General features: G+C 42.0%; 1 protein-coding gene across 1 annotated transcript; it reads left to right on the plus strand.

The window, feature by feature from the left end:
• Positions 1 to 5,731: 5,731 nt before the first annotated feature.
• On the plus strand, positions 5,732 to 7,923 carry Rmi1 (RecQ mediated genome instability 1). The gene has a single exon (XM_055629145.1). It carries the CDS (start codon positions 5,765 to 5,767, stop codon positions 7,610 to 7,612), a length of 1,848 nt encoding a protein of 615 aa, XP_055485120.1. The 5' UTR covers positions 5,732 to 5,764; the 3' UTR covers positions 7,613 to 7,923.
• The last annotated feature ends 17,112 nt before the right edge of the window (positions 7,924 to 25,035 follow it).

Here is a 25,035-nt window from a genome sequence, read left to right on the forward strand (position 1 = left end):
GGGAAACTCTGGTCCGTCAGGGGCGGCGCGGGCCCCGCGCGGCAGTTGATGTGTCTCCCCACACACACACAGCGGTCCACCCGCGGCCCCCAAACTTGAGGAAGCGTCGGGATGACCGTCTGTGGAGGCAGTCCCCAGTAGTGGGCGTCTGGGCCGCCGCACCCGGGCCTAACTACCGAGTGACTTAAAAACACGTACACCAGCACCCTTTCAAACGGCCGGCACATGGCGTCTGCGTGGTCCCTTACTTACCTGACAGCAGAAGCTGGGCGTGAGGGTGGGGGAAGGCTGGCTTTATTTTGAGACAGCCTACGCAGCTCTTGGCTGCCGGAATTTATAACGCAGGCCACCTGCCCCTGCCTCTCAAATGCTGGACTAAAGGTATGTGCCACCGTTCCCGGCTCACAGTTTTCAACAGCTTGGTTTTTGAGGCAGGGTCTCTCTGTAACTCCCAAAGATCTGCCTGCCTCTGCCCCCGCCTCCCACGGCTGAGATTAAAAGCGTGCAAACCACGCCCAGCTAAATCATTATTTCTGTTGCAACATTTTTTCCCCCAAGACAAGGCAAGGTTTCTCTGAGTAGCCTGGCTGACCTCAAACTTAAGAGAACTGCCTGCCTCTAACTCCTGAGCGCTTAAAGAAATGCGCCACTGCCAACACACACAACACATGGCCTAGCAACTTTTTTTTTTTTTTGTCTTGTAAGTAATGAGTGGGAATCCAAAGGAAACTACAGGAATTGTCTAGACTAGACTCTAGTGAAAGTTGCCTTATCTAGATTCCTCGATGAGATTGTCCTCAGCTAAACCCGTTTGCTTTCTTCTCCCTTTTTAGGTTTTCTGTTTGAGTAACTGAAAGTTTGTCTTTTCTCCAGTCTTCATTTTCTACTTAAAGTTGGAAGTTTTCAGTTCGTGATTAAAACCTTAGGATTGGATATGTAGCTCAATGGAGGCCCTGGATTTGGGTGGCACAACAAAGCCTGTGCCACTTTGTTTCATTTAGTGGCACCAGGAGATAATGTTAATGGTTAAATGTTAAAGTCTGATGCTTAGTGTAAATTTGGAACCAGTATTACTTAGCTGTGGGATTTAATATAATTGGAACGGTACAGTAGCTGGCTGGGATAATATTTAAAATACTATAGGTACCATATCCTGAGTTCTCTATTGGATGCCAGGTTTTGTGCTGGCAATGCTTATTACAATGCTTGGAACAAGTTGTGGTTGTCTTCGTTTTATGTATGAGGGGTTTGTTTTTTAAGTAGGATAAACTAGGTGTTGTAGTTCATGCCATTAATCCTAGCACCTGGGAGGCAAAGACTGGTGGATCTGTGAAACTCTTGTCTCAAGAAACAAACAAAAACTTTAAAGATGGGCTGGGCCTTGGGGGGGGGGGCAGGTGAAATGGATCAGTGGTTAAAGGAGCTTGCTGCCAAGGTCATGCAGATGATATAAAGTGAGAATATAAAGTGGAGGAAAGAGAGAACTGACTCTCACATTGCCCTCTACCCTCCACATATGCATATGTAATGCTAAGAAAAAATTGTTTTATAAAATACTGAGGAGAAAACCATATTCAAGGTCACATAACAGAGCTGGGTTGCAGGCTCCTAAATGGAATTTTCTCACTTTTTTGTTGTTTTTTTGCTTGTTTTTCAAGACAGGGTTTTTCTGTGTAGCTTGGCTGTCCTGGAACTCTGTACCCAGGTTGGCCTTGAACTCAGAGATCCATTTGCCTCTGCATCCTGAGTGCTTGTATTAAAGGCCTGTGCCACTAAGGCCAGCTTTATTATTATGTCAACCATAAAACATTTTTTTATCCTTGTTTTGTTTGTCTTCTCAAAATTCTTAAATTACCTTGACATCTTTACAAGTGAAAATGGACTTTTATTACATTTTGTTTGTGTGTGTGACTGTGTGCACATGAGCAAGTAGGATTCAGAGAACAGCCATGTGAAGTTGGTTCTCTTTTTCCATATGGGACCATAGGATTGGACACATAGTCATCATATTTACTGGCAGGCACCTTTACCTGCTAAACCATCTTGCTGGCCCAATTTATTTTTTTAGAAGACAATAATAGAAACATAAAATGGATATAAATATTTGTCAGTGATTTAAAATCTTGTGTATTGATCAGATGCCACAAGAAGTATCCAGGGATGGTACTACTTTTCTATTTAAAAACTTTTGAGTCTGATTGAAAATTAACCATTGAGCCAAATATGCCCAACCTTAGTGACAAGTAATAGAAATTATCTACTTTGTTCTCTTCTGTTTCATTCTTAGTAGTCTTTAGAATGTAGGTTTGTGTGGTCAGCCAAGTCTACTAGGTACAAAGGTTAATAAAATTTTTTTCTTAACCATAAAAGAGTGAGGCTGAAGTTCTTTAATTTTACATGCTAAGAAAACATAAACATTAAGTCATGTTTTCATGTCATTAAGTAGTCCCTAAAAAATTTTAGGGCGGTATGATGCCGAATGCCTTTAATCTCAGCACTCAGGAGGCACAGGCAGGCATATCTCTGTGAGTCCAAGGCCAGCCAGGGCAGTTACACAGAGAAACCTTGTCTCAAAAAACAAAGACATCCCTAAAAAAAACTTCAGAGCTGGGTGTGATGGTGTAAGCCTTAAATCCCAGAACTTGGGAGGCAGATCTCTGAGTTTGAGACCAGCCTGGTGTTCATAGAGAGTTGCAAGGTTTCACAGTAGAGAGGCCCTGCCTCAAAACAACAAAAACAAGGTCTGGAAGGATGGTTCAAAGGTTAAGAGCATATGCTGTTCCAGAGGATAGGCATTTAACTCACAGCAACTTGTAACTCCCAACTCCAGGGGATCTGATACCCTACTTCCGTGGGCACCTGCACTCACTTGCATATACCCCCCCCCCACACACACACACACAGACACTTTTAAAAAATCTTTGAAGATTACACAGCCTTCTATTTCAAGGACATGATGTAAAATTTTTTTTCTGGATAATATTCAAGCCTTCTCTTATATAAAAATAGAAAACTAGCAGATAAATATTTTGATATCTTTTCTATTTTTAATCTTGCCTTCCCGTCTCCCTTTTGCACGGAAATCCTAGAGATTTGAATCTCAGAGATACACCTTGTTCTTGTTTTTATTTTTGATTCTTTTAATATTGGTTCTGGAAAGTAAAAGATGTGTGTTACGGCATATAAACTTAATTTTAAAAGACATTTGTAGGCATAATGCTATTGTGCACTATGTAAGGATTCAAATGCTGATTTCTTTGGTACCCTGTATCTGGTTGCAATCCCTGTTCTGAGAATCTCCTGTCTCAATGTTGTGTGAACACTGCTCCCCAATTGTCCCCTGATTCATCAATAAAGAAGCTTAAGAACCAATGACTGAGCAGGGGAGAGAATAGGGCTGGACTTCCTGTCAGCCAGGGAGGAGTGGAGAAAGAGAAATGAAGTGGGGATTCAGCCATGAGGGGAGGTCCCAGAGATATGAGAGAACAGCTGGAGCAGAGAAAGCCATAAAATGCAAGTATCTCAGGAACTTCTGGCTGGGAGGTAGCCAGATTAGCTTAGAGGGTTAATTATTTGGGTATTAGCCAGGTTAAGAAAAAAACTGCAATATAATTTTAAAATAACCACTAGAAGACATCTTTTCCCAAGTTGTTTTTCTTGTACTAAAGAGTTCTTGAGAGTCAGGGGCTATTATCCACTAGCGAGTGGGAAATCATGTGTCCTAGCTAACCATTCCTTCGGAGCTTTTGCTGTCTGTTATGACTATGGTAATACAATTTTTCGAGACAGATAGTGAGCCTAACCAAGAGCAAGTGGGAATCCCAGGCTATATTATGCTTGCCTTCTTCCTTAAGGTGGCTCAGCAGGTAAGGGCTCTTGCTACCAAGCCTGATGCCATAGTTTTGATCCCTGGTGGAAAGAGAGAACCAACTCCTGCCAAGTTGTGAGTATCGTGGTATACATCTACACCTTCCAAAAATAATCATTATAGTAGCTAGCACCAGAGTTTCCTCTGAACTGTTCTATCACCCACTGCATTAATATACCTTGCCTTCTCCCTTAACTTCCATAGTAGCTTAGTGAGTTAAGTAATGAATAAGGAAACAGGTTTAGAAGTAATAACTTTCTCAGCAGCTTGTTTCTGTTTAAACTCCAGGCTGTGTGTTTGGTTTGGTTTGTTTTTTCAAGACAGGGTTTCTCTGTGTAGCCCTGGATGTCCTGGAACTAGCTCTGTAGACCAGGCTGGCCTCAGAGACATGCCTGCCTCTGCCTCCCAAGTGTTGGGATTAAAGGCGTGCACCATCGTCACCTGGCTAAACTCCCGTTTTTATCCTGTGTTGTTTTTATTTTACCTTGACTGTTAAAGGAGTTCCCAGAATCATATATCATGCTCTTGAATTCATGGAATGGGCCAGCGGGTCATTCTATGGCTTCATTTTAGAATCCTTACTAATGTTTGTCTTACCTCTCAGGGTCATTCCTCTACAGAAGAGGCTTTGAGTTCTACTGACCTCCAGCTTGAAAGCCTGTCATCAGATCTCATGCTGTCCTGCTAAGTGGAAAGTTTTCTTACAGGCAAGTTAGCCTTAAGTAATTTCTACCTCTTTGTCTCTGGACATATATATTATACTACATTAAATAATATAATAATATATGAATATATCCGTTTTATATTTATATATGTATTTAAATATGTATTTGATTTGTCTTTAGTACTTTGCTATTATATATTACATATATTATACTGAGAAAAAGAGATTTAAGTATACCTCACAGCACAGTTGATAATATTTAGGCAAACGAGTTCTCTATAGCAGCCCAGGATGACGTTGACAACCATGGTCATACAAATTTTAATAGAGTTAAAATATAAAGTTAAATTGGCTGGTGGTGGGACACACCTTTAATCCCACCACTTGGAAGGCAGAGGCAGGTAGATCTCTTGAGTTTCAAGCCAACCTGGTCTACAGACTGTGTTTCAGGGCAGCCAGGGCTACACAGAGAAACCCTGTGTAGCCCTGTGTAAAAATTAATTACAGATGTCAAAAGAAAGTAGTAAACATTAACTAGAATGTAAATTAATAGAATCTGATTATTATTTTATTAAAATAATAAGATATAGTAATATGTAAGTGTCTTTCAAAGGTCTGACATTTACACTTTATTATGCATATCAATCTTTCAGCAGCCCTGTAAGACAGATGGTGATACTGATAAAAATACTGAGTTAGAGAGCTGGGTGTGGTACACACCTTTAATCCCAGCACTTGAGAGGCAGAGGCAGATGGATCTCTGTGAGCTTGAGTCCAGCCAGGTCTACAAAGCTAGTCCAGTCCAGCCAAGACTACAAGAGAAACTGTATCTCAAAAAACAAAAGAGAAGAAAGAAAATATTGAGTTATTTTTCATTATACCATCTGAGTACTTCTAAAGGTTTGAGTTATCAGCCAGGTAGAAAATCAAGGGTTTTTCAGTGCTGGAAAGAGAAGACTGTAAAGGATATAGTGATTAGGCTTGTCTGTGTTTTGAGAATTACAGTGCTGTATTTAAGTATATGGAATCACTCCCTTTTTTTTGTTTTCAGGTAGAAGCATACATTCTATTTTTAAAAATTTGAGTTTAGCTTTTAGGTATATTAGACTACTTTTTAGTTGTTTTCATGTGGACATATATGCTCTTATTTAAAAGAAATGAGTGTAACCTTAAGTATACTGAATCTCTTTTCTTTTTGTTTCAGTGAGCGTGAATGATCTTACCTAAAAGAAATGAGTGCAGCTAGTGCCGTGTTAAGAGTTGAAACCTGGCTTTTGGCAACATGGCATGTTAAAGTGCCTCCAGAGTGGCTGGAAGCTTGTGTTAACTGGGTCCAGGAAGAAAGTAAGAATGCTAATTTGAGTCAAGCACAAGTAAATAAACAAGTGTTGGAGCAATGGCTTCTTACTGACCTGAGAGACTTGGAACATCCTCTCCTACCTGATGACATTTTAGAAATTCCAAAGGGAGAACTGAATGGATTTTATGCTCTACAGATCAATTCTTTGGTTGACGTAAGTCAGCCTGCATATTCCCAGATACAGAAGCTGAGAGGAAAGACTACAACTAACGATCAAGTTTCAGCTGAAACACAGATTACTCTAAAACCATGGGAAGCCAGGCCGTCAAGGATGCTGATGCTGCAGCTCACTGATGGCATCACACAGATTCAGGGAATGGAATACCAGTCTATTCCCACTCTCCACACTGGTCTTCCTCCGGGAACAAAAATTCTGGTTCATGGACGCATTTTATTCCGTCTTGGTGTTCTCTTATTGAAACCAGAAAATGTGAAGGTATTAGGAGGTGAGGTAGATAATCTTTCAGAAGAATACGCTCAAGAAAAAGTACTTGCAAGATTAATTGGTGAACTGGATCCTACAGTTTCAGTCGTACCGAATAATTCTGATCACAACATGCCCAGAGTTCCAGGGGATTTAGATGCTGATTTAGGACCTTCAGATGAAGAACTCTTGGCAAGTCTTGATGAAAGTGAAGAACCTGCAGCATATAATAGTGCATCCATGGAAAGAAGATGTTTCAGCACAGGCAGTTCCTCAAATACTACTCCCACAGATCAGTCTAGTTTTGAGCCAAGGTGTAATATTTCTTTAAGGCAAAAGGAGAAACCACCAAACCAGTGTATGAATTTCACTGATGGAGAATTTGATGACTTTTCACTGGAAGAGGCCTTGCTTTTAGAAGAAACAGTCCAGAAAGAACAGATGGAATCAAAAGCATTGCAGCCACTAACTCTGAAGAAAAACACAAATAACATAGAGATATTTTCACATCAACCTAATACTGAGAACCACACAGCTTTGATTCATAAACAAGGAAACAGCAACTGTGGTGAAAAGAAATTATCTGAACAGACGATTCATGGAGACAATGTTTTTGCCTCTCCATCTGCTAGAGACCATCATAAGAGACTCTTGGCCCATGATTTTACAAATGACAGTAAGATTTTTGAGGTAGATAATACAACAAAACAAACCATCAACAGTTCAGATGACCATTGCCTAAGTAATATGTTAAACAGAAAACTGGGAACCTATCTATCAGAAAAGAGTTCACAAATTTCTAATGAAAATGGCTCCCCTTTACAGGCTTCTTCAAGATCATTTGAGAATAATACTGATCTATCTATTGGCATGGACTTATATTCTCCACCCTTTATCTATTTGTCTGTTCTAATGGCCAGGAAGCCAAAGGAAGTTATCACTGTGAAAGTCAAGGCCTTTATTGTCACTTTAACTGGCAATCTCTCAAGTTCTGGTGGCGTTTGGTGTGTAACTGCAAAAGTTTCTGATGGTACTGCATATCTAGATGTAGATTTTATAGATGAAATACTTACCAGTATGATAGGATTTTCAGTATCAGAAATGAAACGATTAAAAAAGGATCCTCCTAAATATAAAAAATTCCAAGAAGGGTTACAAAAATGTCAGCGAGATCTGATAGATTTATGTTGCCTAATGACTATTTCATTTAATCCTTCAGGTAAAGCCATGGTAGTAGAATTGCAAGATGTTGGCATGGAACACCTTGAGAACCTAAAGAGGCGTTTGAATAAATAATTTACCAAAATACTGTTGGAGTACACTTTAAAACAAATTTGGAATCAAATTTCATATTAAATTTCATATTCTTGTTTCAGGATTCTGTAAAAGACAAGAAAGCTTCAGAGCTTAAAAATGGGTGAGATGTCTCAGTGGTTAAAGGGCACTCTGACAAGCTTGGTGACCTGAGTTTGATCCCCTGGGCCCTTGTGGCTGAAGCAGAGAACCACCTCCCAGAATCTGTTTTTCAGTCCTCTACACATGTAGCACGGGACACACAAATGATATTTTAAAATAAAGGTGTTTAATAAAAATGTATGTGTCAGGGTATATTTGGTGATTCTGGGCCAGGGCCTTGTGATGCTAGCAAGCCTCTACCAGAAAGCCACATCTCTAGACCCTTTTGGTTTTGTATTTCCCTCCCTGGAAACTGGGTCTTTTATGCCCAGGCTGGCCTCAAGCTCTCTTGTTTAGTTTTCAGTGACCTTGAGCTTCTGGTCCCTTGCCTTTACCTTCCCAAGTGCTAGGATTAGGGTTATGCAGTTTTACCTCATACACAGGCTTAAAACCAGGGCTGTGCATGCTAGGCAAATACTCTACCAACTGAGCTATATCCCTAGTCGTCCTTGAAAGATTTTGCTGAGAAACTTGTTTTCCACTTGTCATTGAATATAGTAAGATAACTGATAAAGAATTGTGATGGGCTGACAAAATGGTCTGGAAAAGGTGCCTGCTGCTGAGACCAGTGACCTGATTCTGTTCCTGCTGCCACACGGTGGAAAAGAACTGTCTCCCACAAGATGGCCCCTGACTTCCACATGCATGCCATAGCATATGTGTGGGTCCTTTCATGCACACAGGTGCACAGAATGAAATAAATTGGGCGTGGTGGCGCATACCTGTGATCCTGGCACTTGAGAGACAGAGACAGGTGGATCTCAGTTTTGAGTCTAGAAAGTAAGTCCAGGACAGCCAAGGCTACACAGATACAAATGTGATGTTTCCCCAGTGAGATACATTATTGAAAGTTAGAAATTAAAAATGAGTACCTTCTCATGCTGAATATTTCAAAAAATTTATACTGTGATTGAGATGTCTTTATGTATAGTTAGAGAACAACCTGTGGGACTTTTTTTTCTCCTACCATACAGGCTTAGCAGCAAGCACCATTTACCTGCTGAGCTGTACAACTGGCCCTATCACTTGAGGCTTCTGATCCTCTGAATTCGCTGTGTTTAAAAAGTTATATTGCTGTAGTTTTGTGTTGTTTTTGGGTTTTTTGTTTTGTTTTGAGACAGGTTTCTCTCTGTAGCCTTGGCTGTACTGGAATTGCTTTGTAGACCAGGCTGGCCTTGAATTCAGATTGTTGTGATTGTTTTAAAGAGATACACCTTCATTTTGCTGTTAGTAGATTATGTCTGGGAGGTGGAAGTTGCTTTTATTAATCTTATAAATGGGGGTGGGGAGCTGGAGAGATTTCTTAGTAGTTAATAGTTGATTGCTACCTTTCTAGAGAACCCAAGTTTGGTCCCCAAGATGGGCTTCTGAGCTGCCAGTAACTCCATCTCCAGAGGACTTGACATTCTCTTTTTGAGATGAGTTTCTCTGTGTAAACCTGGCAGTCCTGTAAGCTGCTTTGAAGATCAGGTTGGCCTTTGCCGGAGTCCGCCAGCAGAGTCGAACAGTTCTTGAGTTGGGAGTGAGGATTAAAATTAATAAACTAACACACAACACACTTGGGACTTTTCCAAGAGGCCCCGGACTCGACCAGCCAGCAGCAGCCTGACTTTATTGCAGTGAGCTTCTAAGCCAGAGTAAAAACAGCTCAGAACAATGGGTTAAATTTACAAGAAGGTGAAGAAAGAGGTGTGATCTTCACAAGCTATCTCACCTGCTGTCACAAACAAAAGGAGATGGACTTGCAAATTTTTCCCTCACTTAAGTGAAAGCCTGGTAAAAGCAATCTTTCTGCTGAGATTTAAATATCAAAGCAGCTGCCAGAGCAACGGCTCCAGACAGGTCTCCCTTTTACATTTTTTTAAAATTGGCCATAACAAGAGTTATGGAGCAGAAGATTGTGCCTGTCTTAGGTTGTTTCTCTCGTAAGATATAGTCTTACCTGTCATGGGTACATAAATTCCATCATTCATGCCCTGTCTTGGGTTGAATAAATCCCAAAGAAACATTACCCATCTCTTACTACCAACCTCTGCTAGGGTAGACACTGCAGATCAGTTCAGCTTTTAACATTCTAAAAGGCCTTCAGGCAGGTTTTACTTGCCGCCATAGGAGTGCATCTCCTATTACAAGCCAAGGCCAAAGTAACACTCCATAAAAGTGACTTAACAAGTGACTCCTTGTGTAAATTACTAAGTCTGAGAAATTCACAGGAACCAGAGTAAAAGGCTCTCGAGCAATCAGAACCATTTGAAAGCTTACAAATAGTTTGTTAGTTTACCTTGAAGGCAAGAAACATTAAGGTTTGAATCTTGTTAACATTTCCAAACAACAAAGCAAAAGGAGAATTTACATAGGCAGTTACAGGGCCTCCCAAGAGTTTCTGAAGCAAGCTTGTTTTGGTCTGCTGAAAACCAGAGTCAGACCAAAGTTTCACAGTTAGTCCTCTTTTTTATTCTTTTTTATTTTGTTGAGAATTGTCCTTATTAACAGAACAATCAAGTCCAGTCCATTGTATAAGAGATTTCTCTTCATGACGTCTTCTCCCAGGAGCAGAATGAAACAAAAGCTGGTCAGGAACTTAAGTCCAATGCAGCTTTTCGGTCTCGGTCAGGGCAGAATTTACGATTGTCTGCAGCCGGAACATCCTCCTGGGGAACAACTCCTGCAAATCGTACCAGCCTCTCTGGGATCCACCTGGCTTCTTCTGTGTCCTGTGGAAAAAGCACAAACATGCCCTCTTCCCCATATTAATATGGGGTTGGGGCCCTACCATATTCCAGCAATTGGATCTTTCCATTTTACCTGGGCATAATCATTCTTGGTATTAGGATGCCACAATCAATCAGCTGCAGAACGGCCTTGTATATCCACGTTCAAAAAATTTAAAATAAAGGGAGCATTAAGATTTGGGGATATGACTCCCCCTTTTATTTTTTGTAATTGGTTTTTAAGAGATCCATGGGCAGGCTCTATAATTTTTTAGCCTTAAGGATTATATGGCATACCTGTTTTATTATTTTTAAAAATGTTGAGAAGCTTGACTAATATATGTAGTACCATTATTAGTCTTTATAATGGAAGAAATACCAATTGTAGCAAAACATTTTAGTTTTTTAAATTTTGGGATATGAGTAATGTTAATTTGTTGTTTAGAATAGTTTTAACCCTAGGTTTTAAGTAAGTTAACTTTATGTTACAGATTTTAAACATAGCCAATGACCAATAATCTATAACCAAGTCCTACTGAATATGGTAAACTTATATCATCAAGACAGACAGACAAAACATCATGTTATTTGTTGAATTTAAATTTTTATGACCATTGAAGCTTTGTAGCAGAATTAACTATTAGCTTTCTTACTGGAAAAACTGAGAAGCTGCCTCTTTAATAGTTTTTCCTTGTAGGGTTGTAGCCATAGCTACTCCTTGAGTATAAGACGGCCCGATGTCAGAGCATAACCTAATATATTCAGAGATATCTCCTTTCTTTCTAAAGGGTCTCAAAGCTGCTTGGTAAGCACTGTTAGCATTCTCATAAGCCAATTGTTTTACCAATAATAATACAGACTTTTCATCACTTACAAGTCTGTTTGCTGTTTGCATTAATCTTGCCACAAAATCTTGAAATAACTCATCAGGTCCCTGACAGATTTTAAACAAATCCTCCACCTGTCTACCTGCTTGTGGAAGTTTATTCCAGGCCCTACGGGCAGCAGTATACCTGAGCATAAACGGCCACATCAAAATCCAATTGTCCTATTTCTCTGTAGATTCCTTCTCCAGCAAGCATGTCATAAGTTATAGGAATTCCCTGAGCTCGATTAAGTTCAGCTGTAGCTTGACAATGCTCTGCAAATTCTGACTTCCATAATAAATGATCTCCTCCTGATCAGTACGCTCTTGTTAACTGTTTCCAGTTCCATGGGCAGAGGGCCTCAGTAGACAAGGACTCCAACAGAGCCTGAGTGAAGGCGCTGTAGGACCATATTGAGAGCATGCAGATTTTAATTCTTTTATTTGTTTAAAAGGTATAGGAGCATGGACTCTTGCCATATTACCCTGTCCTTCAGGTTGCTCCAGAACCGGAAAACCATAAAACTCACTTATATCTTCTCCATTTTGCCTAGCTTCTTGTAAAGAAGCTTGTAAAGGGGATACAGTTGCACGTACAGTGGACAAAGGAAAATATCCCCTTGTCTTCTGAGCCACTGCAACTGTAGCAGTCCCAGGAGGAGGGTCCAAACCTACAACCAATGATGGAGTTGGAGTCAGGGATTGAGCCTCATTTTCCCTAGCAGTTAATTCTCCAATTTTTCTGTTTATTTCCTCCAAGCCCCATTCCAGTCTTTTAATTTCTTTTTGCCAAGGCTTATGCTTTTTAACATGCATAGCCTGAATTGGAGGTTATCTCTCAGAATAATACTGATCTGGTTCTTTCTCCAACTCTGTAACCTCATTAGGATGTAAGTTTTCCTCCTCAAAGTCTCCTTCTGGCAAGAAATTACTGTCATCAGGAGGGAAATATAACTCCTCTGGAGGAGCTGATGGTTTAATATCATTTTCTCTTGAAGCCTGCCATCTTTCTAACCTCCTTCTCTCTGAGCCTGAAAGTTTAACTTTCTTAGTTTCCTGATGCTTATACAGACTATCTTTAATTAAGTTCCATACGAAAAACACTAGGCTAATGCTTTGTCCCATTTTTAGTCTCAGATTTACTCACCAAGCCCTTTCTACTTAATGATTCAAGCTCACCAACAACCGCGGTGTCCTTCACTGATTCCCTGTATCTCAAGTCCCACGTCTGGGCGCCAGTCTGCCGGAGCCCACCAGCAGAGTCGAATGGTTCTTGAGTTGGGAGTGAGGATTAAAATTAATAAACTAACACACAACACACATGGGACTTTTCCGAGAAGGCCCGGACTCGACCAGCCAGCAGCAGCCTGACTTTATTGCAGTGAGCTTCTAAGCCAGAGTAAAAACAGCTCAGAACAATGGGTTAAATTTACAAGGAGGTGAAGAAAGCGGTGAGATCTTCACAAGCTATCTCACCTGCTGTCACAAACAAAAGGAGATGGACTTGCAAATTCTTCCCTGACTTCAGTGAAGGCCTTGTAAAAGCAATCTTTCTGCTGAGATTTAAATATCAAAGCAGCTGCCAGAACAATGGCTCCCAACAGGCCTTGAGCTCAAAGAGATTTGCCTGCCTCTGCCTCCCCCAAGGGCTAGAAGGTGCTCACCACCATTCCAGGCTTAATAATCCGAAACCAACCAACCAACCAACCAAAAAAAAAAAAAAAAAACCATGTTGGGGGAGGGGGCCAAGAAGATCAAAAGTTGATCATTCTTGGCTACACAAATGAAAGACCCCAGCCTCACCCTAAGTTAAACATAGCTAACGCCATTTTGTGAGACACCACTGTTTTGTAAAACTCTATAGGCTAGGTGGGGAACTGGAAAATTACTGAAAAATCCTAGCTGTGTCACCCACTTGGGATATCTGTGGTCAGGCTGCCCCAGTCATACTAAAAACAGTTTGTGTTAATCACCCTCATAGATATCTGTGAGACTGTTTCAGTTAAGATAGAGAAAAACAAAATAACAGGTGGCGGGCCACGTCAAGGGGTCATCATAACCCCCTTTACCACCCAGTTCCTGGAATCTTGGTGCCCCTGCCAAACTTTGACGCAAATTGTGGTCTCGTGTAAACATACCAATCAGCCCCCTGTAACCATGCTTCTCGCTTCTGTACCAGTGCTTCTGCTCTAAAACCCTATAAAAACCCCAGTTTTTCCCCAAGGAGGCGCGGAAGTCTCCTGAATGACTTTTCGCCCCAGGTACCCGTGTATCAAAATAAAAGCCTCTTGCTGTTTGCATCCGAATGGACTCGCTGTTCCTTGGGAGGGGGTCTCTCTGACAGAAGATACCCTCCGGGGATCTTTCACAAAGAGAGCAGCTTGGGTCACATGAAATTTTTGTCTCCCCAAAAAAGGTGAGTTAAAAAGATTTAAAAATACTTTTCATTGGAAAACCCAGTTCAAAGCACAAGAATACAGATATATGTATTTTTTTTAAATCTTTTATTTTTTTTTATTAATTACACTTTATTCATTTTGTATCCCATGAGCCCCTCCCTCCTTTCCTGCCGATCCCACCCTCCCTCCCCTTTCTGCATGCATGCCACTCCCCAAGTCCACTGATAGGGGAGGTCCTCCTCTCCTTCTTTCTGTCTTAGTCTATCAGTTCTCATCAAAAGTGGCTTCATTGTCCTCTACTGTGGCCTGGTAATGCTGCTCCCCCCTCAGGGGGAAGTGATCAACGAGCAGGCCAATCAGATTATGTCAGAGGCAGTCCCTCTTCCCATTACTATGGAACCCACTTGGACACTGAACTGCCATGGGCTACACCTGTGCAGGGGTTCCAGGTCATCTCCACAAATAGTCCTTGGTTGGAGTATGAGTCTCTGGGAAGTTCCCTGTGTTCAAATTATCTTGTTCTGTTGCTCTGCTTGTGGAGTTCCCGTTCCCTCCAGCTCTTACTATTTCCCACTTCTTACATAAAATTCCATTCACTCTGCCCATCAGTTGGCCATCAGGCTCAGCATCTGCTTTGACAGTCTATACTGCAGAAGCTTTCAGAGGCCCTCTGTGGCAGGTTTCAAGGTTGTTTCCTGTTTTCTTCTGGCTTTCAGAGGCCCTCTGTAGCGGGTTCCGAGGTTGTTTCCTATTTTCGTTTTCTTCTGATGTACATCCTCTTTGCCTTTCAGGATGGGGATTGAACATTTTAGTTAGGGTCCTCTCTTTTGCTTAGTTTGTTTAGATGTACAGCTTTTAGTGGGTTTATTCTATATTGTATGTTTATATGAGTGAGTATATACCGTGAGTGTCTTTTTGCTTCTGGGTCAACTCACTCAGGATGATCCTTTCCAGGTCCCACCATTTACCTGCAAATTTCATGATTTCCTTATTTTTCATTGCTGAGTAATACTCCATTGTATAGATGTACCACAGTTTCTGCATCCATTCTTCAGTTGAGGGGCATCTGGGTTGTTTCCAGCTTCTGGCTATTACAAATAAAGCTGCTACAAACATGGTTGAACAAATGTCCTTGTTGTGTACTTGCGCCTCTTTTGGGTATATGCCTAGGAGTGGTATGGCTGGATCTTGAGGAAGCGCTATTCCTAGTTGTCTGAGAAAGCGCCAGATTGATTTCCAGAGTGGTTGTACCAGTTTACATTCCCACCAGCAGTGGAGAAGGGTTCCCCTTTCTCCACAACCTCTCCAGCATGTGTTGTCCCTTGAGATTTTCATCTTGGCCATTCTGATGGGTGTAAGGTGAAATCTCAGGGTTGTTTTGATTTTCATTTCCCTAATGGCTAATGAGGTTGAGCATTTCTTTAAGTGCTTCTCTGCCATTCGATATTCCTCTGCAGAGAATTCTCTCTTTAGCTCTGTTCCCCATTTTTTAAGTGGATTACTTGGTTTGTTGCTTTTCAGCTTGTTTAGTTCTTTATATATATTGGATATGAGTCCTCTGTCAGATAGAGGGTTGGTGATGATTCTTTCCCAATCTGTAGGCAGTCGCTTTGTTTTGATGACGGTGTCCTTTGCTTTACAGAAGCTTTTCAATTTCATGAGGTCCCATTTATTGATTGTTGCTCTTAGAGCCTGTGCTGTTGGTGTTCTGTTCAGGAAGTTTTCTCCTGTACCAATGAGTTCTAGGGTATTCCCCACTTTTTTTTCTAGCCGATTTAATGTGTCTGGTTTTATGTTGAGGTCTTTGATCCACTTGGACTTCAGTTTTGTGCAGGGTGATAAGTATGGATCTATTTGCATTTTTCTACATGTAGACATCCAGTTGGACCAGCACCATTTGTTAAAGATGCTATCTTTTTTCCATTGTATGGTTTTGGCATCTTTGTCAAAAATCAGGTGTCCGTAAGTGTGTGGGTTTATTTCTGGGTCTTCTGTTCGATTCCATTGATCCACCATTCTGTTTCTATGCCAGTACCATGCAGTTTTTATAACTGTTGCTCTATAGTACAGCTTGAGATCCGGGATGGAGATACCTCCAGAAGATCTTTTATTGTAGAGGATTGTTTTAGCAATTCTCGGTTTCTTGTTATTCCATACGAAGTTGAGAATTTTTCTTTCCAGGTCTGTAAAGAATTGTGTTGGCAATTTGATGGGAATTGCATTAAATCTGTAGATTGCTTTTGGTAAGATGGCCATTTTTACTATGTTAATCCTGCCAAGCCATGAGCATGGGAGATCTTTCCATCTTCTCATATCTTCCTCTAATTCTTTCTTCAGAGACTTGAAATTTTTTTCATACAAGTCTTTGACTTGCTTGGTTAGGGTTACGCCAAGGTACTTTATGTCATTTGTGGCTATTGTGAATGGTGTTGTTTCTCTAATTTCTTTCTCAGCCCTTTTGTCTTTTGTATACAGGAGTGCTACTGATTTTTTTGAGTTAATTTTATATCCGGCCACTTTGCTGAAGGTGTTTATCAGCTGTAGGAGTTCCCTGGTAGAGTTTTTGGGGTCACTCATATATACTATCATATCATCTGCAAATAGTGATAATTTGACTTCTTCTTTTCCCATCTGTATCCCCTTGATCTCCTTCGACTGTCTTATTGCTCTAGCAAGGACTTCCAGCACTATGTTGAAGAGATATGGAGACAGTGGGCAGCCTTGTCTTGTCCCTGATTTCAGAGGGATTGCTTTAAGTTTCTCTCCGTTCAGTTTGATGTTGGCTATAGGCTTGCTGTATATCGCCTTTACTATGTTTAGATATGTGCCTTGTATCCCTGATCTTTCCAGTACTTTAAACATGAATGGATGTTGGATTTTGTCAAATGCTTTTTCAGCATCTAGGGAGATTATCATGTGGTTTTTTTCTTTCAGTTTGTTAATATGGTGGATCACATTGATGGATTTCCGTATATTGAACCACCCCTGCATACCTGGGATGAAGCCTACTTGGTCATAGTGGATAATATCTTTGATGTGTTCTTGGATCCGGTTTGCAAGTATTTTGTTAAGTATTTTTGCATCAATGTTCATAAGGGAGATTGGCCTGAAATTCTCTTTCTTTGTTGAGTCTTTGTGAGGTTTAGGTACCAAGGTGATTGTGGCTTCATAGAATGAATTTGGTAATGTTCCTTCTGTTTCTATTTTGTGGAATAGTTTGAAGAGAATTGGAGTTAGCTCTTCTTTGAAGGTCTGGTAGAATTCTGTGCTGAAGCCATCTGGTCCTGGGCTTTTTTTGGATGGGAGACTTTTGATGACTGCTTCTATTTCTTTGGGGGATATAGGACTATTTAGTTGATTTACCTGGTCCTGATTCAGCTTTGGTGAGTCAAATCGATCAAGAAAATTGTCCATTTCATTTAGATTTTCAAATTTTGTGGCATATAGACTTTTGAAGTAAGTCCTAATGATTGTTTGGATTTCCTCAGTGTCTGTAGTTATGTCCCCCCTTTCATTTCTGATTTTGTTGATTTGGGTGGTGTCTCTCTGCCTTTTAGTTAGCTTGGCTAAGGGTTTGTCTATCTTGTTGATTTTCTCAAAGAACCAGCTCTTGGTTTCATTGATTCTTTGAATTGTTTTATTTGTTTCTAATTGATTGATTTCAGCCCTGAATTTGATTATTTCCAGCCGTCTACTCCTTTTTGGTGTGTCTGCTTCTTCTTTTTCTAGGGTTTTTAAGTGGGCCATTAAGTTGCTTGAATGAGCTGTCTCGAATTTCTTCTTGAAGGCACTTAGTGCTATGAACTTTCCTCTTAGCACTGCTTTCATTGTGTCCCACAAGTTAGGGTATGTTGTGTCTTCATTTCCATTGAGTTCTAGAAAGGCTTTAATTTCTTTCTTTATTTCTTCCCTGACCCAGCTGTCATTTAGTAACAAGTTGTTCAGTTTCCATGAGTGTGTAGGCTTTTTGCTATTTCTGTTGTTGTTGAAGTCCAGCTTTATTCCATGGTGATCAGACAGGATACAAGGGATTATTTCAGTCTTCTTGTATCTGTTGAGGCTTGCTTTGTGACCAACTATATGGTCTATTTTGGAGAAGGTTCCATGAGGTGCTGAGAAGAAGGTAAATTCTTTTGTGTTTGGGTGTAAAGTTCTGTAGATGTCTGTGAGGTCCATTTGATTCATGACCTCTGTCAGAGATATTGTTTCTTTGTTTAATTTCTGTTTTGTTGACCTGTCCTTTGTTGAGAGTGGGGTGTTGAAGTCTCCCACTATTAATGTGTGGGGATCTATATGTGGTTTAAATTTTATCAATGTTTCTTTTACAAATGTGGGTGCTCTTGTATTTGGGGCATAGATGTTCAGGATTGTGATGTCTTCCTGGTGGAATTTTCCCTTGATGAGTATGAAGTGTCCTTCCTCATCTCTTTTTATTAATTTTGGTTGAAAGTCTATTTTATCAGATATTAGAATGGCTACTCCTGCTTGTTTCTTGGGTCCATTTGCTTGGAAAGTCATCTTCCAACCTTTTACCCTCAGGTAATGTCTATCTTTGTGTCTTAGGTGTGTTTCTTGTATGCAACAGATTGCTGGGTTTTGTTTACGTATCCATTCTGTTAATCTGTGTCTTTTTACTGGAGAGTTGAGTCCATTGATGTTGAGAGAGATTAATGACCAGTGGCTGTTAGATCCTTTGATTTTGATGTTGGCTGTGTTCATAAGTTTGTGTGCTTGGTTGCTTTTTGTTTTGCTGTAGTAAGGTTAATTATTTCCTGTGTTTTCTTGACAGAAGCTAATTTTCTTGGGTTGTATTTTCCCTTCCAGTGTCTTCTGTAATGCTGGATTTGTGTGTAGGTATTGTTGAAATTTGTTTTTGTCATTGAATATCTTGTTTTCTCCGTCTATGAGGACTGAGAGTTTTGCAGGGTATAGTAGCCTGGGTTGACATCTGTGTTCTCTTAGGGTCTGCATGATATCTGTCCAGGCCCTTCTGGCTTTCATAGTTTCTGTTGAAAAGTCAGGTGTGATTCTAATGGGTTTGCCATTATATGTTACTTGGCCTTTTTCCCTTGCAGCTTTTAGTATTTTTTCTTTGTTCTGTATACTTCCTGTTTTGATTATTATGTGGCGGGAGGATTTTCTTTTCTGGTCAAATTTGTTGGGTGTTCTGTAGGCCTCATGTATCCTTATTGGCTTCTCCTTTAACTTGGGGAAATTTTCTTCAATGATTTTGTTGAAAATATTTTCTGGGCCTTGGAGAAGGGAGTCTTCTTTTTCCTCTATTCCTATTATTCTTAGGTTTTGTCTTTTCATATTGTCTTGGATTTCTTGGACGGTCTGTGTCAGGAATTTTTTGGATTTAACATTTTCTTTGACAGATACATCGATTTCTTCCATTGTATCTTCTACACCTGAGATTCTTTCTTCCATTTCTTGTATTCTGTTGGTTATGCTTACCTCTGTAGTTCCTGTTTTCTTCCCTAAATTCTTCCTCTCCATTATTTCCTCCATTTGTGTTTTCTTTAATTTTTCTAGTTCTATCTTCAGGTCTTGAGTTGTTTTGTTTACTTCCTTCACCTGTCTGCTTGTATTTTCCTCTTTTTCTTTTAGTTCCTTCAACTCTGTCTCTTTGATTTCTTTCAGTGATTTAATTATTTCTTCTCTGAAGGCCACAAGCTGTTTGGCTGCATCTTCCCGTATTTCTTCACGGATGGCCCTAATTTGCTTGTCTTTATCTTCCTCCATTTCTTTACGGATAGCCATGATCTGTTTGGTTTTATCTTCCTCTAATTCTTTACATATTTTATCTGTTTCCTCTATTATTCTCTTCATCAACATAGATGTAAGGTCATCTTCTTGATTTTCTATTATGCTGCATTGTTCAGGGCTGTTCGCCCCTGGATGGCTGGGTTCTGGAGATGCCATATTGCTCTGTCTTTTGTTGGTTGAGCCTTTATGCTGACCTCTACCCATTGGGCTGATTTAGGTTTTGGCTGTTAGTTTCTGTGCTTCCTGGAGTCCTGAAGTAGGGAGTATCCCCTTGGCCGGAAGATGATTTTTCCTGAAGGAGTCCTTCTCTGCTTTTTGGTTATGGTCACTGTATGGCCAGTGTTTCTCCGGAGATGCCACTGCTCACCTCAGGTTTATAGCCCTGAGTAGTAGCTGTGGTCTATGTTAGGCAGGGGGGGATCTCCTCTTACCCATAAAATTTCTCAAGACAGCTGTCCCACTGCTGGGTTTCTTGTTATAAATTTAGTGTGCTACTGCTCACTAAATTTCCATGTACAGTCCTCTTGAAGAAACTGCTGATTCCCTAGCTATGGGGTTTTCTCCCAACAGGGAAATTCAGTCTGTTATCCTGGGGCGCACAGTTCTGTTTGAGAAAGTGGGAGGTGCACTCAGCAAGTCTCTGGGCCAAAGGCTGATTGCTCTGCTCTGGACCTGGAGAATGTGCACCTAGGTTGAGTTGGCGCCTGGGGGCACTGTTCTGGTCTGGAGGCTGGGTGCCTCACTCTGGACCAGAAGCTGTGTGTCTCTGTCTGGGATGGCAGCTGTAGGCACCACTCTGGTCCAGACGCTGTGGGTGCAGCCCCCCTGAAGGATCAGGGATTCCTACAGTTTTGGCAGTCCAGCCAGGGACAACTGGCCTGGCACAGTATCTGAGGGCTGCTGTAATGGCTCTTCGGCTCCTGCAGGTCCGAGGATGCAGCTGTGTGTCCCAGTGCCCCAGGGGAACGCAACAATGGCGGCAGAGCACAGCGCTTCTGCCTGCACTAGAGTCTGCGTGAGCCCAGGAAGTGTTTTGGTGCTGGGTGTCCTAAGCGTTAGAGCTGCTGACCCCCTCTGCTGGGGGTTTCCTCCTGCCAGAGACATGCAGTCTGGTGCCCTGTTGCCCTGGTGCCCACAGTTCTATCTGAGGCGGCGAATCACGCGCGCAGGCAGGGCTCTGTGCAGGCAGGCGCCTTTGTCCCTCCCGGCTCTGGGTCCGGGCTGGCTCCTGGGGCACCCGCGGAACCCGAGTCTTTTCCAGGGGATGTCTGGGTAACCTGGGGTCGGTCCCAATTGTTTCCTGCTCCGTGGGGTTATCTCTCGACTGGGAAATCCAGTCTATGGTGTTGTGGGCCCACAGTTCAGTCTGGGACCGTGACCAGATCGCGCTGGCGGGTAGCTCTGGGCTGGCGACCAAGCGCCTGGCGGAACGGGGATCTCTTCTGCGGTTTTGCCGGGTGAGTTAAAGCTGATCGAATCCCCCACCGTGGGGTATCCTCTCATCTGAGAAACACAACCACTTGTGTTTTATGGCCGCGAGTTCTGATTGCTGGTCACTGTGCCAATCCTGCTGTGCTGCTCCTCAGAATGAGAGTCCTCCCGGCGCTGCCATCTTGCCCCGCCCAGATATATGTATTTTAAATACGTATATTGACCGTGTATGTAGTGCCCACAGAGTCCGGAAGGCATCCAATCACATGGAGCTGTACTGTGTGTAAGCTGCCTTACTAGAGTCCTCCAGAACAGCAAGTGCTCTTAACCACTGAGCCTTCTCTGCACTTCAAGATATGGAAGGAGCCTCAGTTGAAAAAATGCTTCCCTGAGATCCAGCTGTAAGGCATTTTCTTAATTAGTGATTGATGAGGGAGGGCCCAATTTATTGTGGGTGATGCCATCCCTGGGTTGGTGGTTCTGGGTTCTATAAGAAAGCAGACCGAGCAAGCCATGAGGAGCAAGCCAGTAAGCAGCACTGCTACATGACCTCTGCATCAGCTCCTGACTCCAGGTTCCTGCCCTGCTTGAGTTTTTGTCCTGTGCTGGCCTGGCTCGAGAGGCTTCAGAGGAGAATTTTAGTATGTTGCCTAGAGATCTTTCTCTTGATAGTTTGGTGAAGAATATGGTTGTTTTTTGCCCTTGTCAAAAAACAAACAAAATAACCACATCTGCCTGAGGCTGAAGAGTTTTGGATTAATTGCATTTGCAGAGGAGATTTCAAAACAGCCTAGTGTGGACTCTGTCCTGTGGTTATTAACAGCCATGCTAACAAAGAGCTATAATGAAAAGGGGAACCAGAAAGAACAGAGTTAAATCCTGTGTTCAAGGAGATAAACAGATTAAATAAAAGCTAGGTGTTAAATGGAATAAAAGGAGTGACGACCTCAGGGCAAGACCCCACCCAGCTAAACTTCCAATTTGTGAAAAGGAAAAATGTAAGCGCAATGGTGCATGCCTTTAATCCCAGTGCTCCAGAAGCAGAGGCAGGAGAATCTCTGAGTTCAAGGCCAGCCTGGTCTACAGAGGAAGTTCTAGAACAGCCAAGCTTAGCCAATGAAGAAAACCACGGAAAACAGAAAGCTAGTGAAGATGTAATTGACAGGGGGACCATGTTCCAGCTCCAGCAAGCCGCAGAACTTGGTAAGCTTTGGCCATGTAGTTCTGGCTTTAAAGTCAAGGATAGAAGAAAGGGGTTATGGGACCTCCCTCCATGACTAAGGAAAGCCACTGAGGCCAGGAGTGTGTCAGGGGTGTCCTTGCATGGAGGCCTAAAAAGGTCATTGTGTAAAGCTGTGAGGGTGAAGCCTGTGTTGCCTTGGAGACCCCAAGAAATTAGAGATACCAGAACCCTGAAATACCTGCTGAGAAAAGCTGATGACAGGGAGTGGAACCAGCCCAAAAGACAGAAGTGTGTTGCAGTCAACAAAGCTGGAAGGAGTTGGAGATCTGAAGAGCATTTTGATATCAGATGTGGAGATGCAGAGTTTGGAGTCTATCCAGCTGTTTTTTTGGTCTTGCTTTGGTCCAGTATTTCCTCACTATGCTCCCTTCTCTACATTTTGGAATAGTAATGTATATCATGTGCCATGATATGTTCGAAGTACGTGATCTGCTTTTTGATTTTGACTTTACAGGGAATTATAGTTAAGAGATTGCATGAATCTCAGAAGAGACTTTGAACTTTGGACCTTAAACAATTGTTGAGGCTGTGATAGACTATGGGGACCTTTGAAGTTGGACTGAATGCATTTTGCATTATGTAATGGCTACAAGTCTAGGGAGGCCAGGGAATGGAATGTGGTCTGAATAGGAATGGCCCCCATAGACTCATGTAATTGAATGTTTGGCCCATAGGAAATGGCGCTATTAGGAGGTGCGGCCTTGTTGGAATGAGTGTGGCCTTATTAGAGGAAGTGTGTCACTGAGGGGGGTGGACTTTTGGGTCTCCTATGTTCAAACTAAGCCCAGTTGTATCACACAGTCACCTTCTGCTGCCTATGGATCAAGCTATAGAACTCTCAGTTCCTCCTTCAGCACCATGTTGGTCTGCATGCTGCCATGCTCTCCGCCATGATGATAATGGATTAAAACTCTGAAACTGTAAACCATCCCTAATTAAATGTTTTCCTTTATAAGAGTTGTCTTGGTCGTGTTGTTTCTTCACAGAAATAAAAACCCCTAAGATCTCCCATGCACATAAATTATAAACGTTTTGTTTTTAGGGTTTTCTTTTGGGGGGGGCATTGAGACAGGGTTTCTTAGTGTAGTCCTGGCTGTCCTGAAACTCACTATGTAGACCAGGCTTGCCTCAAACTCTGAGATTAGCCTTCCTCTACTTCCCAAAGTAGGCAAATTAAAAGTGTGCAACACCATTGCTGGACCTTATTTTTAATTTTTTTGAAATGGGGTATCTCTATATAGTTCTCGTTGCCTTAGAATTCTCTATGTAGACCAGGCTGGCTTTGAACTCACACGTCTGCCTGCCCCTGCCTCCAGAATACTGGGATTAAAGGTGTGCACCCTAAGCCGGGTGGTGGTGGTACATATGCAGAGGGTGGGCACATATTTATGAGTTTGTGGTCAGCTTGGTCTACAGAGAGAGTTGTAGGACGGTCAGGGTTGTGCAGAGAAGCCCTGTCTCGGGGGGGGGGTAGTCCCATTGCCAGCTCTATGGACTTTGCACTTATGCCTTGTCCCACCTCACTAGCCCATTTCCATTCTCGAATAAACAGTCTTTGACTATAACCATCAAACAAACCTCTTTGTGGACTGAGGATTTAATTAACAAGCACTGTCCTAGGCTCAAGGCCTTGGGCTCATCCAGTTGTCACCACTGTGAGCCCTCCACACTCATACTTCTGTTTTATTTAGGATTTCTAACCCAGGCTGGCCTCTAATTCACTATGTAAGTAAGGATGACCATGAACTTCTGATCCTCCTGCCTCACTTCCTAAGGGCTGGAATTATAGACCTACGCCTCCATGCCTAGTTTTATGCACTGTGAAAAATTTAACATGGCCTCTTGCATGCTAAACCACCTTTCCAGCCCAACAAACCATTCTGAACTACCTTCTCTCAATACCCTTTTGATCTACTTCACTTCATTTCAGATATTTCATTGTGAAAGACAAACGGGGTATACACTCACTTATAGGTGGATACTAATCATATAATACAGGATAACCATACTACAATCCACAGACCTAAAGAAGCTAAATAACAAGGAGGACCCTAGGGAGGATGCTTAATTCTCATTCAGAAGGGCAAATAGAATAGACACCAGAAGTGGTTGAAAAGAGGCAACAGGAAGGGAGCCTACCATAGATGTCCTCTGAAAAACTCCACCCAGCAGGGGATCGAAGCAGATGTTAAGACCCACAGCCAAACTTTGGACAGAGCACAGGGAGTCATTTGGAAGAGCAGGGAGCTAGAAGGACCTGGAGAGGACAGGGGCTCTACAAGGAGACCAACAGAACCAACAAATCTGGGCCTGCAGAGACTGATGCACCAACCAAAGACCATGCATGGAGAGGACCTAGACCCCCTTGCTCAGTTGTAGCCAAAAAGCTTCTCAGTCTCCTTGTGGGTTGCCTAGTAAGGGGAGCAGGGACTATCTCTAACATGGACTGTGTTGCCTGCTCTTTGATCACTTCCCCCTGGTGTGTGTGGGAGGGAGGGGTGTTCTTGCTAGGCCACAGAGGAAGAGGATGCAGGAAGTCCCCATGAGACTTGGTAGGTTAGGGTCAGATGTAAGAGAGGAGAGCTATCCCTTTCTGAGTACTAGGGGAGAGGGAGAGGGGGGAAAAGGGAGGGAAGGTGAGACTGGAAGGAGGAGCTGCAACTGTAATGTAAAGTGAATAAATTATAAAAAATAAGTTAAAATATTTCTCTAAAAGATAGTCTTTAATTGTATACACAAATACACATACACATTCTAAGTATATAAACACATCCTGTTCAACAATGTAAGAAAAAGAGGCCATGAATATAAAAGAGAGCAGGGTGTTGGAGGAGTTCATGGGAGGG

The sequence above is a fragment of the Psammomys obesus genome, unplaced genomic scaffold (genome assembly GCF_907164565.1).
Source record: "Psammomys obesus unplaced genomic scaffold, mPsaObe1.curated_primary_1811, whole genome shotgun sequence".
In the NCBI taxonomy this organism is placed as follows: Eukaryota; Metazoa; Chordata; class Mammalia; order Rodentia; family Muridae; genus Psammomys; species Psammomys obesus.

Excerpts from the sequence above, each read along its gene's own strand:
- Rmi1 (XM_055629145.1), top strand. The coding sequence starts at position 5,765 with ATGAGTGCAGCTAGTGCCGTGTTAAGAGTTGAAACCTGGCTTTTGGCA.